This window comes from Salvelinus namaycush, chromosome 7 (assembly GCF_016432855.1).
Source record: "Salvelinus namaycush isolate Seneca chromosome 7, SaNama_1.0, whole genome shotgun sequence".
Taxonomy (NCBI): domain Eukaryota; kingdom Metazoa; phylum Chordata; class Actinopteri; order Salmoniformes; family Salmonidae; genus Salvelinus; species Salvelinus namaycush.
Genome location: NC_052313.1, coordinates 34047022 through 34063975, shown reverse-complemented (window position 1 = coordinate 34063975; position 16954 = coordinate 34047022). Strand labels below are relative to the sequence as shown.

The 16954-nt window shown below is 41.5% G+C and overlaps 1 protein-coding gene across 1 annotated transcript in view; it reads right to left on the bottom strand.

The window, feature by feature from the left end:
- Positions 1–16954, bottom strand: part of LOC120051192 (kinesin-1 heavy chain) — a 40513-nt gene that overhangs the window by 10891 nt on the left and 12668 nt on the right. The window contains exons 2-13 of the mRNA XM_038997921.1: positions 13139–13226; positions 12970–13043; positions 12606–12710; positions 12374–12422; positions 10330–10385; positions 8391–8478; positions 7741–7865; positions 4251–4355; positions 3653–3798; positions 2688–2836; positions 2143–2333; positions 1687–1755 (exon numbers count right to left, since the gene is read on the bottom strand). Of these exons, the coding sequence (XP_038853849.1) occupies positions 1687–1755; positions 2143–2333; positions 2688–2836; positions 3653–3798; positions 4251–4355; positions 7741–7865; positions 8391–8478; positions 10330–10385; positions 12374–12422; positions 12606–12710; positions 12970–13043; positions 13139–13226 (1245 nt within the window). The remainder of the gene's footprint in view (positions 1–1686; positions 1756–2142; positions 2334–2687; positions 2837–3652; positions 3799–4250; positions 4356–7740; positions 7866–8390; positions 8479–10329; positions 10386–12373; positions 12423–12605; positions 12711–12969; positions 13044–13138; positions 13227–16954) is intronic.

Here is a 16954-nt window from a genome sequence, read left to right as displayed (position 1 = left end):
TGTTGACAAATGTTAAACAATAATTCCGCCATGAATTTCGGTGCGGTCTCGCTTTAGCGCACGCTGTATGCGCAGTAACGTTAATTTTTAAAATCTAACACAGCGGTTGCATTAAGAACTAATGTATCTTTCATTTGCTGTCCAACCTGTATTTTTTAGTCAAGTTTATGAATAGTTTTCGATTAGATTAGGTGCCTCTCCAAGATGGCGCCGGACAGATTGCTTGAAGTTCTGGCCACTACTCACATTGTATAACCACGATTTGTGCCGCTACATATGCACATTTTCGAACAAACCCTATATGCATTGTGTAATATGATGTTACAGGACTGTCCTCTGAAGAAGTTTATGAAGGTTAGTCAAATTATATATCTTTTGCTTGCTTGTTACAATCGCTAACCTTTGCTGCTGGTAAATGGTGTTGTGTTTCTGGCTATTGTGGTAAGCTAATATAATGCTATATTGTGTTTTCGCTGTAAAACACTTAAATCTGAAATATTGGCTGGATTCACATGTTTGTCTTTCATTTGCTGTACGCTGTGTATTTTTCAGAAATGTTTTATGATGAGTATTTAGGTAATTCACGTTGCTCTCTATAGTTATTCTAGTCGCTTTGGTGAGAGTTGTGATGGTGGCTGCAATGGTAAACTATGATTTATACCTGAAATATGCATATTTTTCTAACAAAACATATGCTATACAATAAATATGTTATCAGACTGTCATCTGATGAAGTTGTTTCTTGGTTAGTGGCTATTTATATCTTTATTTGGTCGAATTTGTGATAGCTACTGATGCAGTAAAAAAATGGTGGAGTAAAAAAAGTGGTGTCTTTTGCTAACGTGGTTAGCTAATAGATTTACATATTGTGTCTTCCCTGTAAAACATTTTAAAAATCAGAAATGATGGCTGGATTCACAAGATGTGTATCTTTCATCTGGTGTCTTGGACTTGTGATTTAATGATATTTAGATGCTAGTATTTACTTGTGACGCTATGCTAGGCTATGCTAGTCAGCTTTTTTACTGATGGGGGTGCTCCCGGATCCGGGTTTGGGAGGAATTAGAGGTTAAACTTTCACCAGCGTAAAACTAAAGTGGGGGCATCAGGTCAGGGTTACAGGAAAGGAACGTGTGTCCCCCGTACCATCCCATTCCAGGTATTTATTGTACTATTACTGTTTCAAATCAGTAGTATGTAAATAGTATGTAAACATATTCATATATCCCCACTTTGCCTAAGTAATTGATTGATACGGTTTCTTCTCTGTCTTTGTAAAAGGCTAATGAGGGGGGAAAGGTGTAGCGCTCGCTTGTAAAAAGCTAACATGTTCAGTAGGGAGAAAACTTTTGAAACAGGTAGGTGAGAGGTACTTTCAATTGCAGAACATTATGCTATTTTGTGCCCAACTGAACAAGACCCATGCCTGTTATTATTAATTCCCTACTCAGAATATTCATCTGTAATTAAAATCCAGCCTACAGAAGGCTGAGATGTGTTAGATGTCAGATTCTACCCAGGCTGAGTGGCGCCTCTTTAACCCTGCTGTGTCCGGGCTAACCGTCAGCTAACAGTCTGACCCCTTAGACGGGCCTGTACAGGCAGACTGATGGCATTGTTAACAGAGCAGGAGGGCTGGAGGGATGCGGCGTGCGTATATGCGCTTGTGGTAGCAAGAGGTCTCACCTCCTCCTGGTCCAGCATCTGCTGCTTTAGTTTCTCTGCCAGCTGGCTCTGCTGGTTGATCTCATCATCCTGATGGAGAGAAGAGAGAGAGGGGGAGGGGGTGTGTTAATACCAAAGTGTTCTCGTCTCAAATCATCAGCAAAACATATTTCAAAGGTAGACTCAGCATTATGGCGTTGCCACGAGCAGGACCACAGATATTGCAATGAGCGCGATGCAAGACTTTGCTCTCACACAGAGTATCTGCGCATGTGCACGGGTTCGCTTATCGCTGCTACAACGTGGTAGCTACGGGAACAAAACAGCAGAGAAGTTGAGCTCTTAGTTCCTGCGGAAATTGACCAACTGCTGCTGTTCACTTTGTGCATCTACGTCATCGCACTAAATCTACCTTTAAATGACAGGTCACTGTCTAGATCGAATCTAGCAAGTTGCCATGTGGCTCTACCACCTCACCTTATCATCCAGCTGCTTGTAGAGTTTAGACAGCTCAGCCTCACACTTCTCCTTCTCTGCATCGGTCAGTTTAACCCCTGGAATGTTGGGTGTGGGTGCCATCTTCTCATTGTTCACCACGTTGTCTAGAGCCTGGACCTCAGCGTTAGCCTTCTCCTTGTCAAACTGCTCCTCCACCGGAACACTCTCACCTATAGGGGCAGCACAGAGGGAGGGAAAGAGGAAGGGAGGGAGCCATGGAGAGAAGGATGGAGAGAGACAGGGTTAGAAACTAAAAGTAAACTTCTGTGGTATCTACGCAACATGTAGACTATTTCCTGGGTTGTAGTCATTAGTGCACACCGTCGCAAACTATTTTGCAACGGAAACAGTTCTCTAAACACGGTTTACATTGCAAAACTTTTGCTACGGTGTGCAGTACACTAATGAATACGACTCTGTTCAATTCTAAAATATAGACATGAGCGTGATTCATGGAATTATCAGTAATCTTTGAACACTAACTGAATATCGATTTATGGTTCCCGTATTTTTTTCTCTCATACCATTTCTCCAGCGGTTGAGTTCGTTCTCCAGCCAGGTGACGGTGCCCCTCAGGGTTGTGTTCTTCGCCTTCTCTCTTTCATACTTTTTCTTCCACTGTTCTGCCGTCAGCTCCACATTCAGACACACTGTGTTCTTAATGGTCTTAGCTCTGTCACACACATACACAACAGTTAACTTTCTGATGTCACAAAACAAAGTGTCACCTTTGAGAGTGGGTGTGGCACTGGCAACCACCCATAAAACGGATTAGCTGACATCAAGAAAACGATACGTGCAATTAAAATGGGGCAGAAGTCCGTGTGTTATGATTCTGGGTGCCCAGAAAGCAAGCAACAATGACAAGAAGCTGCCATGTGGGGAATTGTAGGTGGCTTGTTTCAGCTAGTTTTGTCTTGTTCTTGAAACCATGTCTGATGTTATATCTACTCTAATATGGCTAAAATTCACTGTAATTATGTATTTGAGACAAGTGCTCATTATGCCAATGTATTTATGTTTTCAATAAAAACTGTAGACAAAATATAGTTGACATGTTGTCAACAATCTAAGCCAACCCAATCTGTTTTACCCCATAGTTGCACACGCATCGGTTTTGTTGCCAAAACAACCAACCCTCCTATAAAGCATAAACTGTGTAGACTGTAGCATATTCTGAACATAACAGCCATTGCTAACAATGTACCAACATTCAATTGCCATTTACAAAACTTCCACCCCACTGGTGGTTCTTGGTCATATACAGCAGTGGTGCTCAATCTGGTGTTACTAGTACCCCTAGGGGTATGAGGACTATTCGAAAGGGATTATTGGGAAGATTAATAAAATGTTGGCTAAACATGGGTCTAGTAGATGCAATCGGTTGCATGATAAGGGGGAAAAAAAAGCTGGGACCCAATAATATACAGGGGCCGAGACTGGTTGTGGGTCGTTTACAGTCCAGGGGCTGAGAGCGTCCTGTACGTACCGCTGCCCGAACATCAGTGTGGACTTTGTCTCAGCCTCGTTGTAGGCGGAGGGCGAGGCACAGATGACCATGGTGGTCCTACAGTTACCACCCAGAGAGTCCTGCAGGATACGGGTCATCTTACTGTCTCTGTAAGGGACATAGGTCTGGAGAAAGGAGGGGAGAGGGACTTGAGCTTCAATCTAAAAACACTCATCACTTTGTTCCGGAGAATAATACTGAAAACCCGGGCTGTACTCTATGTAATACAAGAGTAAATTGTACCGTGTACAGGTACTGAAAACCTAGATTACAAGTGTTTAGACATATGCGTGTATGACTTGTGCATGAGACACTCCTTTGATTCCTCCCATATTTTATCATACGTTCCTAACTTGAAAATATCCTCATTAGAAAAATATGTATTTCTCTGATGTTCTCCCTTTTGTTAGAACAGCTGTTTGTGGACACTGCGTCCCAAATGACACCCTATTCCCTATATAGTGTACTACTTTTGACCAGAGTTTGGTCAAGAAGAAGTTCACTATTTAGGGAATAGGGTGTCATTTACAGTCATTCTCCCCAGCCCCGAGGGAGCAGTGGTATTATGTTATCTTACCGAGCCTTCGGCTAGGGCAGAGATGACGTTGCCCAGCGCAGACAGGGATTTGTTGATGTTTTTAGCTTCTTCCAGCACCGCTCCCTCAGCTCCAGTTTTACCCACCTAGACACAATTTTTAAGAGATCAAAATCCAACACACAAGCCCTCATGACAACACTGTTACAAGACTATCACAGGACATTATATCACCCAAAATTCTAAGAAACAGCCTCTGTCCTAAATGGACCCCTATTCTTGATTTAGTGCACTATTTTTATGAAAAGTAGTGCACTATATATGAAAAAGGGAGCCATTTGGTTTGGTCCCATATCTAACTAAGGAAGTAATGCTGACAGAAATCTTAAAGATGATACAGGACACTACAAACATTGATATTCATTTGTAACAAAAACAGATAATGAAAAAAGGGCAACGAAGCATGAGAAAGGCTTTGCTTGAGTTTAGTGCCATCCTTTGGATTATGATCAGATTACTGCTGTTGTCGTGTGAGTAAGGAGTAACAACATATATGTGCTAAATAGGGTTGAATGGCGGGAACGCGGTTATCGAGATTTACCGCACAAAACACTCTTTTCCGGGACAAATAACTGCGAGACACCAGTAAATAATAAATGATTTACTGTATATAAACAGCATGACGTGAAATGGAACTTGAATGATATGCTATGACTAAATCTTGCTTCTCTGCAGTCTTCTCTCTGCATGATCAATAATCAACGCTCATGTTGGGGACAGAGAGCCCATCTCAGTATGGAGTTCAGTTCACAATGCATGCAGACTTCATCATGGTACATTTTTTGTGGGTGACAGGTAGGTCTACATTTGCTGCAGCATAGCCTACAGTAATATAAGAACCGAATGCACGTCTAATTACACATGTCCATCTGGCTTTCCGGGTAACTAAAAAAAAACAAACAATTGCAGCTGCAGAGTTAAAACTACCCATTACTCAAATATTGTTGCGTTAAAGCATAGTGGTAGTCTCTCTCGCTCTCCAAATCCATTCAAATTGCATCCAAAATAGATACTAAACCTTGAACAGGATGGATATATATAAACTAGTCTACCTCTCAAGTAATACATTCAATGCAGTATTAGCTTTATATTTAGCTAATGAATGATGGGTTATGCATAATAAGCTTCTAACCTCTGTCTCTTGAGCAATACACACGCACATGTGCTCTGCTGGCCACTCTCCTTAGCTCTTGGAGTCCCATGCAGGAAAACACTTTTTTGTTGTCGCATTTTCTCATGCCAATAGACTATTGTTTGCTGAATGTTAAATACAGCAACCAATAGAACTCACAGGTAGTTTGAAAGAAGAGCGAACACGCAATTGTGGTAGGCTATAGCAGTTACTTATTCAGATCCATAACAATTAATTTGTTGGGAAGAAAAGTGAAAGCCGTCCGCATCTAATTCTAGTCCTATATTATTCAAGCATGTCATTGGAATGATGAAGGACAAAATGTGTTTAATTTAACTGATGAAAGCGAGGAAGGAATGAAGCATTAGGGGAAATATTATGAAAGCTATACAAAGCAATCGGGAAGTTCAGACCCCTCGACTTTGTCCACATTTGGTTACATTACATTATTGAAAAACATTAATTGTGTTTCCCCCCCTCAACCTACACAAAATGCCCCACAATGACAAAGCAAAAACAGGTTGGCATTTTGCTAAAAATAAATCAATCAATATCACATTTACGTAAGTATTCAGACCCTTCACTCAGTACTTTGTTGAAGCACCTTTGGCAGCGATAACAGCCTCGAGTCTTCTTGGGTATGACACTACAAGCTTGGTACACCTGTATTTTGGAAGTTTCTCCCATTCTTCTCTGCAGTTCCTCCAAAGCTCTGTCAGGTTGGATGGGGAGCGTCGCTGCACAGCCATTTTCAAGTCTCTCCAGAGATGTTTGATGGGGTTCAAGTCCGGGCTCTGGCAGGGCCACTCAAGGACATTCAGAGACATGTCCCGAAGCTACTCCTGCATTATCTTGGCTGTGTGCTTAGGGTCGTTGTCCTGTTGGAAGGTGAACTTTTTCCCCAGTCTGAGGGCCTGAGCGCTCTGGAGCAGGTTTTCATCAAGGATCTCTGTACTTTGCTCTGTTCATCTTTCCCTCGATCCTGACTAGTCTTCCAGTCCCTGCCGCTGAAAAACATCCCCACAGCATGATGCTGCCACCACGCTTCACTGTAGGGATGGTGCAAGGTTTCCTCCAGACGTGACGCTTAGAATTCAGGCCAAAGAGTTCAATCTTGGTTTCATCAGACCAGAGAATCTTGTTTATGGTCTGAGGCCCTTCTCCCCCGATTGCTCAGTTTGGCCGGGCGGCCAGCTCTATGAAGAGTCTTGATGGTTCCAAACTTAGTCCATTTAAGAATGATGGAAGCCACTGTTCTTGGGGACAACGCTGCAGAAATGTTTTGGTACCCTTCCCCAGATCTGTGCCTCAACACAATCCTGTCTCAGAGCTCTAGGGACAATTCCTTCAACCTCATGGCTTGGTTTTTGCTCTGACATGCACTGTCAACTGTGGAACCTTAAATATACACACACACACACACACACGTGTGCACCTTTCCAAATCCGGTCCAATAAATTGAATTTACCACAGGTGGTCTCCAATCAAGTTGTAGAAACATCAAGAATGATCAATGGAAACAGGATGCACCAGAGCTCAATTTCGAGTGTCATAGCAAAGGGTCTGAATACTTATATAAATAAGGTATTTCATTTTTCATTCATTATAAATTTACACAAAGAAAATAATGTTTTCGCTTTGTCATTATGGGGTAGTGTGTACGGTAGATTGATGAGGGAAAAAACTATTTATTCAATTTTAGAATAAGGCCGTAAAGTAACAAAATGTGGATAAAATCAAGGGTTCTGAATAGTTTCCAAACTTTCCGGTTTTGGCGGGAAATACCGGAAGTAAAATTATTTATTCTCGAGATGTAACATTTGTAAAATACCGGGAAAATATTCAACCCTCGTGCTAAAGACTCGAGGCAAACCAAGATGTGGTAAAAGTAGCCGGTCCGAGCCAGAACGGCTCATAGGACAGGAGCTTATCTCCTATTTCTGTACTGTGAGGCAGCTTGAGATACGAGCTAGTTGTGGCAGACTAGCTAGTTATGACCAAATGTTCAAATCAATAGCTGCCTGCTAGGCTATATCTACAGTAGGAGAAAGCAAGCATTGTGCAAAAGTGAATGTGTTGAACTTGAACACCAAGATGGAGACAAAGGGAGGAACCAGAGGAAAAGTACACGGAGGAAGGCTTATGCTCCATCCCAATTTTCCACAAGTGTGCACCTGCACTCTCCTCATCGTGCATTTAAAAGGATTGGTGTAAGCACTGGCTGGACTGATACCACCATTGTAAAATCCATGCCGAAGTGGGCAATTGCACACTTCTGGAAAATGGTGAATGATCAAAACGCAGACACAGAAAGGCACAGAGAAAGAAAGGATGACATACTTTTTCGCTACCGGCCAGATCGACAAGGTAGAGCTTGCCGCTGAGTTTCTGCTCTGTAGCAGTGTTCTCCTGCTTCACGTTGATCTGGAAGATACTGTGACTTCTGGAGCTGTGCTCATTCATGTCTATAAAAACACATACGTTAGCAATATATTTGTTATATTGCGTTAACAGAAACAAAGAACTTGATGGCCATGATTCTGTGAGGAATCTAATGAATTCATGTGTATTTATAAAAAAGTCTACATTAAGAACATCTTTGATTGCTAGCATCATTGTCATAATCTTTCACTTTCAGTTGAAAGGACTGCTCAGTAATGTTTTAGTTTCTAGAGAACACTAGCTTACTACAAGTTCTACTGTGTATATTAACTTTTGTCTACAGATTTTCCAGATTCCTGGTCAGGAAAACTCCTGGTCCTAATTATGTAACGGCTGTGTAATTGCATCCTAAATGGCACCCTGTTCACTAAATAGTGCATTACTTTTGACCACACCCCTATGGACCCTGGTCAAAAATAGTCACTATAAAGAGAAAAAGGTGTCATTTAGGACGTGGCTTGGTAGATCAGGAGATGCAGGCTGAGGATCATAATGAACCCATGAGAAGCAGGCGGGACTGAAACGGTCCCAGTGTTGGACTGACTCACTTGTGACGGCCACGTGTCGGTTGGATTTGCCCTCGTCAATAGTATCCATGACCTCATCGGGGCTGCAAACAAAGCGCTCGGTACACCCCTGGGGACACAAGGAACCAAGGAACCACTGTGATTTAACATGGTAGACAAAGAGATGATTATGATGAAAAACTTAGATAACATTGACATTAAAGTCGCGGATAATCAGGAAGTTATATCGGTATTGTAAAGTGCTTTGACTTTCTCCAACCCACAAATAGGATGCATCCGAAGTAGTACTATTTCCTATATAAGTGCACTACTTTTGACCAGTGTCCACAAATCCAAAAGTAGTGCACTACAAAGGGAATAGGGTATCATTTGAGACCGACACATTGAGACGCACACATCTACGGATGTCTTACGATTTCATCCACCTGACCAACCAACCGTTCATGGATCCATCTATGGTACCATTTACCAGTGCATTCGTAAAGTATTCAGACCCCTTGACTTTTTCCACATTTGGTTACAGCCTTATTCTAAAATGAATTACATTCATTTATCCTCATCAATCTACACACAATACCCCAAAATAACAAAGTGACATGTTTAGAAATTTTTGCAAATTCATAAGACAAAAATACATTTTTTGCATAACTATTCAGACCCTTTGCTATGTGACTCGATATTGAGCTCCGGATTTGGAAAGGCACGCACACACACACGTCTATATATTGGTCCAGTTCATAGAGCAAAAACCAAGCCACGAGGTCGAAGGAATTGTCCATAAAGCTCAAGACAGGATTGTGTCGAGGCACAGATCTGGAAAAGGGTACCAAAAAAAATGTCTGCAGTACTTTAGGTCCCCAAGTGGCCTTCATCATTATTAAATGAAATAAGTTAAGTACCATCAAGACTTCTCCTACAGCTGGCCGCACGGACAAACTGTGCAATCGCGGGAGAAGGGCCTTGGTCAGGGAGGTGACCAAGAACCCGATGGTCACTCAGACAGAGCTCCAGAGTTCCTCTGTGGAGATGGTTGTCCTTCTGGAAGGTTCTCCCATCTCTGCAGCACTCCACCAATCAGGCCTTTATGGTAGAGTGGCCAGAAGGAAGCCACTCCTTAGTAAAAAGCACATGACAGCCCACTTGGAGTTTGCCAAAAGGCACCTAAAGACTCTCAGACCATAAGAAACAAGATTCTCTGGTCAAATGAAACCAAGATTGAACTCTTTTGCCTGAACGCCAAGTCTGGAAGAAACCTGGCACCATCCCTACGGTGAAGCATGGTTGTGGCCGCATCATGCTGTGAGGATGTTTTTCAGCGTTAGGGACTGGGAGACTAGTCATGGTCGAAGCAAAGATGAATGACGCAAAGTACAGAGAGATCCTTGACAAAAACCTGCTCCAGAGTGCTCAGGACCTCAGACTGGGGCAAAGGTTCACCTTCCAACAAGACAACGACCCTAAGAACACAGCCGAGACACCGCAGGAGTGGCTTCGGGACATGTCTCGAGTGGCCCAGCCAGAGCACAGACTTCAACCCGATCTAACATCTCTGGAGAGACCTAAAAATAGCTGTGCAGCAACGCTCCAGCATCCAACCTGACAGAGCTTGAGAGGATCTGCAGAGAAGAATGGGAGAAACTCCCCAAATACAGGTGTGCCAAGCTTGTAGCGTCATACCCAAGAAGACTCGAGGCTGTAAATCCCTGCCAAATGTGCTTGAACAAAGTACTAAGCAAAGGGTCTGAAAACTTATGGTATTGTTCAAACATTTCTAAACACCTGTTGTTTTTGCTCTGTCATTATGGATAGTGTGGGAGTAGATTGATGAGGGAACAAAACAATTTAATACGTTGCAGCCTTATTCTAGATTGTAACAAAATGTGGAAAAAGTCAGGGGTCTGAAAACTTTCCGAATGCACTGTAGATGTGTTTGGTTCACTTGACCATAAATAAGACTTACCTTGACATAGGGCACCCTGTTTTTATCCTCATGTACAGACAGGTTGTTCTTTGTTACTGCAGAGGGAGAAAAAAAACACATTTTATTCATGCAGTTATTACATTACTTATGTTGATCACAATATTAAGGAATTGTCAACAGGCAGGTACCAGCATTTAAAAGCACAAAGCAGCCACCAAATGTTTTTAAAAAATCATTTGAATGCTGCAGGTTATAAGTTCACTGTCTAGACAGAAACAACTCAATTGAAGTACAGTTGAAGTCGTAAGTTTACATACACACGAGCCAAATACTTTTAACCTCAGTTTATCACAATTGTTGACATTTAATCCTAGTAAAAATGCCCGGTCTTAGGTCAGTTAGGATCACCACTTTATTTTAAGAATGTGAAATGTCGGAATAATATTAGAGAGAATGATTTATTTCAGCTATTATTTCTTTCATCACATTCCCAGTCGGTCAAAAGTTTACATACACTCAATTAGTATTTGGTAGCATTGCCTTTAAATTGTTTAACTTGTGTCAAACGTTTTGGTTAGCCTTCCAGAAGCTTCCCACAATAAGTTAGGTGAATCTTGGCCAATTCCTACTGACAGAGCTGGTGTAACGGAGTCAGGTTTGTAGGCCTCCTTGCTCGCACACGCTTTTTCAGTTCTGCCCACACATTTTCTATAGGATTGAGGTCAGGGATTTGTGATGGCCACTCCAATACCTTGACTTTGTTGTCCTTAAGCCATTTTGCCACAACTTGGGAAGTATGCTTGGGGTCATTGTCCATTTGGAAGACCCATTTGCGACCAAGCTTAATCTTCCTGACTGATGTCTTGAGACGTTGCTTCAATATATCCACATACTTTTCCTGCCTCATGATGCCATCTATTTTGTGAAGTGCACCTCCTGCAGCAAAGCACCTCCACAACATGATGCTGCCACCCCCATGCTTCACAGTTGGGATGGTGTTCTTCGGTTTGCAAGCCTCCCCTTTTTTCCTCCAAACATAATGGTCATTATGGCCAAACAGTTCCATTTTTGTTTCATCAGACCAGAGGACATTTTTCCAAAAAGTACAGCTTTTTTTAATGGTGCTTTTGGAGCAGTGGCTTCTTCCTTGCTGAGCGGCCTTTCAGGTTATGTCGATATAGGGACTCGTTTTACTGTGGATATAGATACTTTTTTATAGATACGTTTCCTCCAGCATCTTCACAAGGTCCTTTGCGGTTGTTCTGGGATTGATTTGCAATTTTCGCACCAAAGTAAATGAATCTCTAGGAGACAAAATGCATCTCCTTCCTGAGCGGTATGACAGCTGCGTGGTCCCATGGTGTTTATACTTGTGTACTATTGTTTGTACAGATGAACGTGGTACCTTCAAGCATTTGGAAATTGCTCCCAAGGATAAACCAGACTTGTGGAGGTCTACAATTGTTTTTCTGAGGTCTTGGCCGATTTCTTTTGATTTTCCCATGGTGTCTAGCAAAGTGGCACTGAGTTTGAAGGTAGGCCTTGAATACATCCACAGGTACACCTTCAATTGACTCAAATAGCATATCAGAAGCTTCTAAAGCCATGACATTATTTTCTGGAATTTTCCAAGCTGTTTAAAGGCACAGTCAACTTAGTGTATGTAAACTTCTGACCAACTGGAATTGTAATAAGTGAAATAATCTTTCTAAACAATTGTTGGAAAAAGTACTTGTGTCATGCACAAAGTAGATGTCCTAACCGACTTGCCAAAACTATAGTTTGTTAACAAGAAATTTGTGGAGTGGTTGAAAAACGAGTTAATGACTCCAACATAAGTGTATGCAAACTTCCGACTTCAACAGTATGCATGTGTGTGAGGGGGAGTAATTACCCAACAGACGATGTCTGTGTCCCAAATGGCACCCTATTCCCTATACAGTGCACACATTTTCACCAGAGCCCTACCCGTCCTGGTGAAAAGTAATGGACTATATGAAATAGCGTGCCATTTGGGACACAGCCTAAATCTCCAGAATGGTCAAATGAGGACGCTTGCTGTGCCGTAACATACAGTACGTACCATCCAGTAGGTCCTTGATCCTGTCCAGGTAAATTTCAAAATATGAAACCTGCAACAGAGAGTCCTCTGATTAGAAACAATCTAGCTGGGCAGTGTTTTTGATTCGGATTATGTAGCTGATGTGGAATAGCTAGCTAGTTAGTAGATTCACTGTCTTAAGGCAAATGTTTTCCCCTTTTTATTCGGCAACCAAATCACTTGAGGGCAGCTGTGTGGTTGAAGTGCTCCATACCTTGATGTGGAACTCCAGATTCTCGTCCATTGAGTAGATGTAGTTGAAGATGTCCTGGACTATTCTGGGGATGATCCCCATACCATCCGGGTCATGGAGGATACCCTTTACAGGACAAAGACAGGTTTCCGTCAAACAGAACAGTTGAAAGCTGTTGAAAGTCAAAATTGTATTTCAATTCCGTCAATGCAGGAAGTAACTTGAAATTCCAATTTTACTCGACTTTGAGAGCATGTTAGGAATTTCAGTTTACTTCCTTCATTGACAATTGAAATGTAATTGACCCAAATCCTGGTTGAATTCATTTGACCAAACCCATTAAGATAGAAGCATGTATGATTTTATAGGCCTCGCTCTCCCTCACCTCCATGGTGTGTGTTTTTCCAGACGATGTCTGCCCAAAGGCAAATATAGTCCCGTTGTAGCCCTCAAGGACATCTGTGTAGGTAGTAAAAGACATTGAGAACTTAAAACAATTACTTTAAAACTGCCTAGAAGGTTTGCACTGGTAGGATAGTGCCACAGGATAGTACCTTTAACAATCTTTTGAGCAGAGGCTTTGTACATCTGCTCCTGTGTCGTATTGGACCCGAACACTCGGTCAAACATGAACGGTTTACCCTGTAAGACGAGAGGGAAAGTCAAATCAGCAACAAAGAATACTTAGTAGGTCTCTCAAGAACAGCAAGAACAACAAGGTGATTAGGAAAAGTATCCAAAACAGAATTACTGTTGCACTAATGTTGACATTTATTTAGGGCTGGGTAGTATACTGTATTTTACTATACCACACACACAGATATTGATGCAAGGACCGGTTTGGGTTTCTATATGACCTTTTATAACAGTATTTTAGAGTTGAAAGTCCGTGTTGCCCAGCAACAGCCCCAAAACATCACTGCTCTAGAGGAGATCTGCATGGAGGAATGGGCCAAAATACCAGCAACAGTGTGTGAAAACCTTGAAGACTTACAGAAAATGTTTGACCTCTGTCATTGCCAACAAAGGGTATATAACAAAGTATTGAGATAAACTTTTGTTATTGACCAAATACTTATTTTCCACCACAATTTGCAAATAAATTCATAAAAAATCCTACAATGTGATTTTCTGGATTTTTTCTCCTCATTTTGTCTGTCATAGTTGAAGTGTACCTATGATGAAAAATCTCTCATCTTTTTAAGTGGGAGAACTTGCACAATTGGTGGCTGACTAAATACTTTTTTTCCCCACTGTATATTAGACACCGGACCTCCATTTGAATACTCTACCATTATTCTAGAATGAACAAATCAACCAACAAATGAAAAAACAGGTACAGTGCATTCGGGAAGTATTCAGACCCCTTTACTTTTCCCACATTTTGTTGTTACAGCCTTATTCTAAAATGGATTACATTTGGGGATTTTCCTCAAATCTACACAATATCCCATAATGAGCAAAAACATTTTTGTAAATGTATAAAAAAAAAAACGGACTTCCTGCATGGAATTCTGGGGGAAGGCTGCGTGCTGATCAAGCTCTGACAATTTTGGACTAAATTAAACTTCGAGTTATAAGTACATATTTGACCTAAATCGGACTGGCAATGAGTAAGGATAAATATTCAAGTGAAAGATGGTATCGAAGATAATCCGCTATGTTCACCGTGTTTAAGTCGATCACCGAGCCCAACTCCACAACGTGGTAGAGGCCGCCATCCCAGCCAAAACAGTGATGGGAGGTTCATCTCTCATGGCAGAATTGAAGTTATTTTGACGAGAAACAGCCACCTCAGGCAAAATGCAAATCTCTATCGATGGCATGAAGACTACAAGAGAAATTATAAACGGATGACCCACATTGAAAAGAAGAATGAGGAACATGATGAAAAGTGAATACAACAAGACCAGGCTATTAGCTACCTGATGGGCCAGGTATAGGAATTGCAAAAGGGAGAATTGTTGGAAAACTTCTCACGTCGTAATATAAAAAAAATTGGGGTCGAAACCAATACAGAAAGGGGGCAGAAAATGTCTACATTTGTGGAAAAGATTCTGAGGGAGATCTTGGAAATCGATACTGCAACACCTTTGGTCATAAAGGGGGGCCCACAGAACCGCACCTGCAGCCCCGGAGCGAAGGACAGAGGCCAGCGCTGTCATCCTGCGCCTTCTTAACGAAACAGGATATAATGCAGCTGTCGAGAACTAAGGGACAACTATTCTACAAAGACAAACGCATATCTATCTTCAATGACTATTCTGCAGAGCTATTGCGGAAGAGAAAAGATTACGACATAATCAAGAAAGAACTGGCAGCCAAAAACATCATATACTCTGATGTTCCCTGCGAAGCTGCAGGTCACCCATGAGAGCAAAATGCACATCTTGGATTCTGTACATGACTCGAATCCTTTCTGCAATCCACTGGAATTACAACACCTTCCAGATCAAAGGACAGTGTCTGGAAAACCTTATTGCTGGACTAATTAATCCATCTTTGACCTACAGTTTGTTGGAATGATTAAGTAATTATTCAATCTGGAAAAACAGAACAGCCTGCTTTCCTCATTCCCACTTTCTCTTTTAGTAGGCTTCAGAGTACAGATTTTCAATGTTTTACGTTGTTTTATGGCAATTACATATAGGCTACCCAAGTGTGGGTTAGTCAAAATATTAGAATAAAATGTGCTGATCCTTTATGTATTTAAACAAGGCTTTTGGAATACTTTTAATTTCCAGAATGTAACCCTTACTGTTTAGGACAGCCTGCTTTAGAAGGAGAGACAGTTAAGCCTGCCCGCATATGCTTGAAATATTTATCATGTTCTGCATTCTGTTTTCTTATAGCCTAATATGATTTCAGTTGGGAGAGCCTATTAAATGTTATGGTCTCCTTCCCTTTGTTTCTTATTTATGTTTGCATACAGGCTACTCTTTAAATGATAGGTCGCTGAAGTTTAAGCAGTGAACCTTTGTGGGGTACACAAGGCAATTCTAGGTATTGTGGCATATTTTGGTTAAACTATCCCCAATTCAATAGAATTGCCACCCTCTGCATGCACAGTGCATTCTTCCATCACATGTGCAGTGCACTCTTCCATCACATGTACAGCTGATTCTCAAGACCTTGCACACTAATGAGATGTTATTGAGCCCACACTACTATACTGTCTGAGCCAAGGGCTACATGCTTTCTGGTAAGTTTTGAACAATACTGGGTGGGGTGAATATATTTTATATGACATACATGATTTTTTGTTAACTAGTAAATAGCAAAGTCTGTTTAAAATCATTTCTAACTTGTTAACAATTTCTGCTAGTTAGTTTGCTACAGTGTGGGTTTTAGCTTGCTTTATCCTTCTGATGAGTGTTAATTCACCTGTTTCAATACATGTTTCATTTTAAAACATTTATCTTACAAAGGAGTTGTTTAATCTAACTGCTTAACTATTTATCTGTAAATGGAATAGTATAGTTCTTTGTTTTTTTTACTCATTAAAAAAAAAATTGTACAGGAAAATGCCACGGGCACTATCTGATATGTGGAGACATTTCACTGCAGCTAAGGTAGAAGGAAAAGCTGTGTACATTTGCAAATACTGTGCCAAATCATATGTGAAGAACGCAAAAAAGATGCAGAATCATCTGGCCAAGTGCGTCAAGTCCCCTCAGCGCTCACAACAAGCAACCACTGACAAAAGTCCCTCTACTTATGTTCAAGGTGAAAATGATGAATCAGACACCTTATCGATAGCAACAGCTCATGGTCCTCCTGGAATCCGAAGATTTTTTGACCCAATGGAGGAACGTAGTCAGAGAAATGCTGATGAATGTCTTGCTCGGGCTGTGATTGCAACTGGTTCACCTCTGATGCTCACAGGCAATGTGTATTGGAAGAGATATCTGAATGATCTTCATCCAACATACACCCCTCCAACCAGACATGCTTTATCTACTAATTTGCTGGATGCAGAGTTCAAGTGAATGTCAAGCAAATCATAGAGAAAGCAAACTGTATGGCAATCATCTCTGATGGGTAGTCGAATGTTCATGGGCAAGGAATAATTAACTACATCTCCACCAGTATTCTACAAGAGCACAGACACAAGGGACAGACACACCGGCCTCTATATTGCAGATGAGCTGAAGGCAGTCATCAATGCCCTTGGACCACAGAAAGGGTTTGCACTGGTGACAGACAATGCTGCGAACATGAAGGCTGCTTGGTCCTACCCTCACATCACACCCATTGGCTGTGCTGCTCATGCATTGAATCTGCTCCTCAAGGACATCATGGCACTGAAAACAATGGATACACTACAAGAGAGCCAAGGAAATGGTTAGGTATGTGAAGGGTCATCAAGT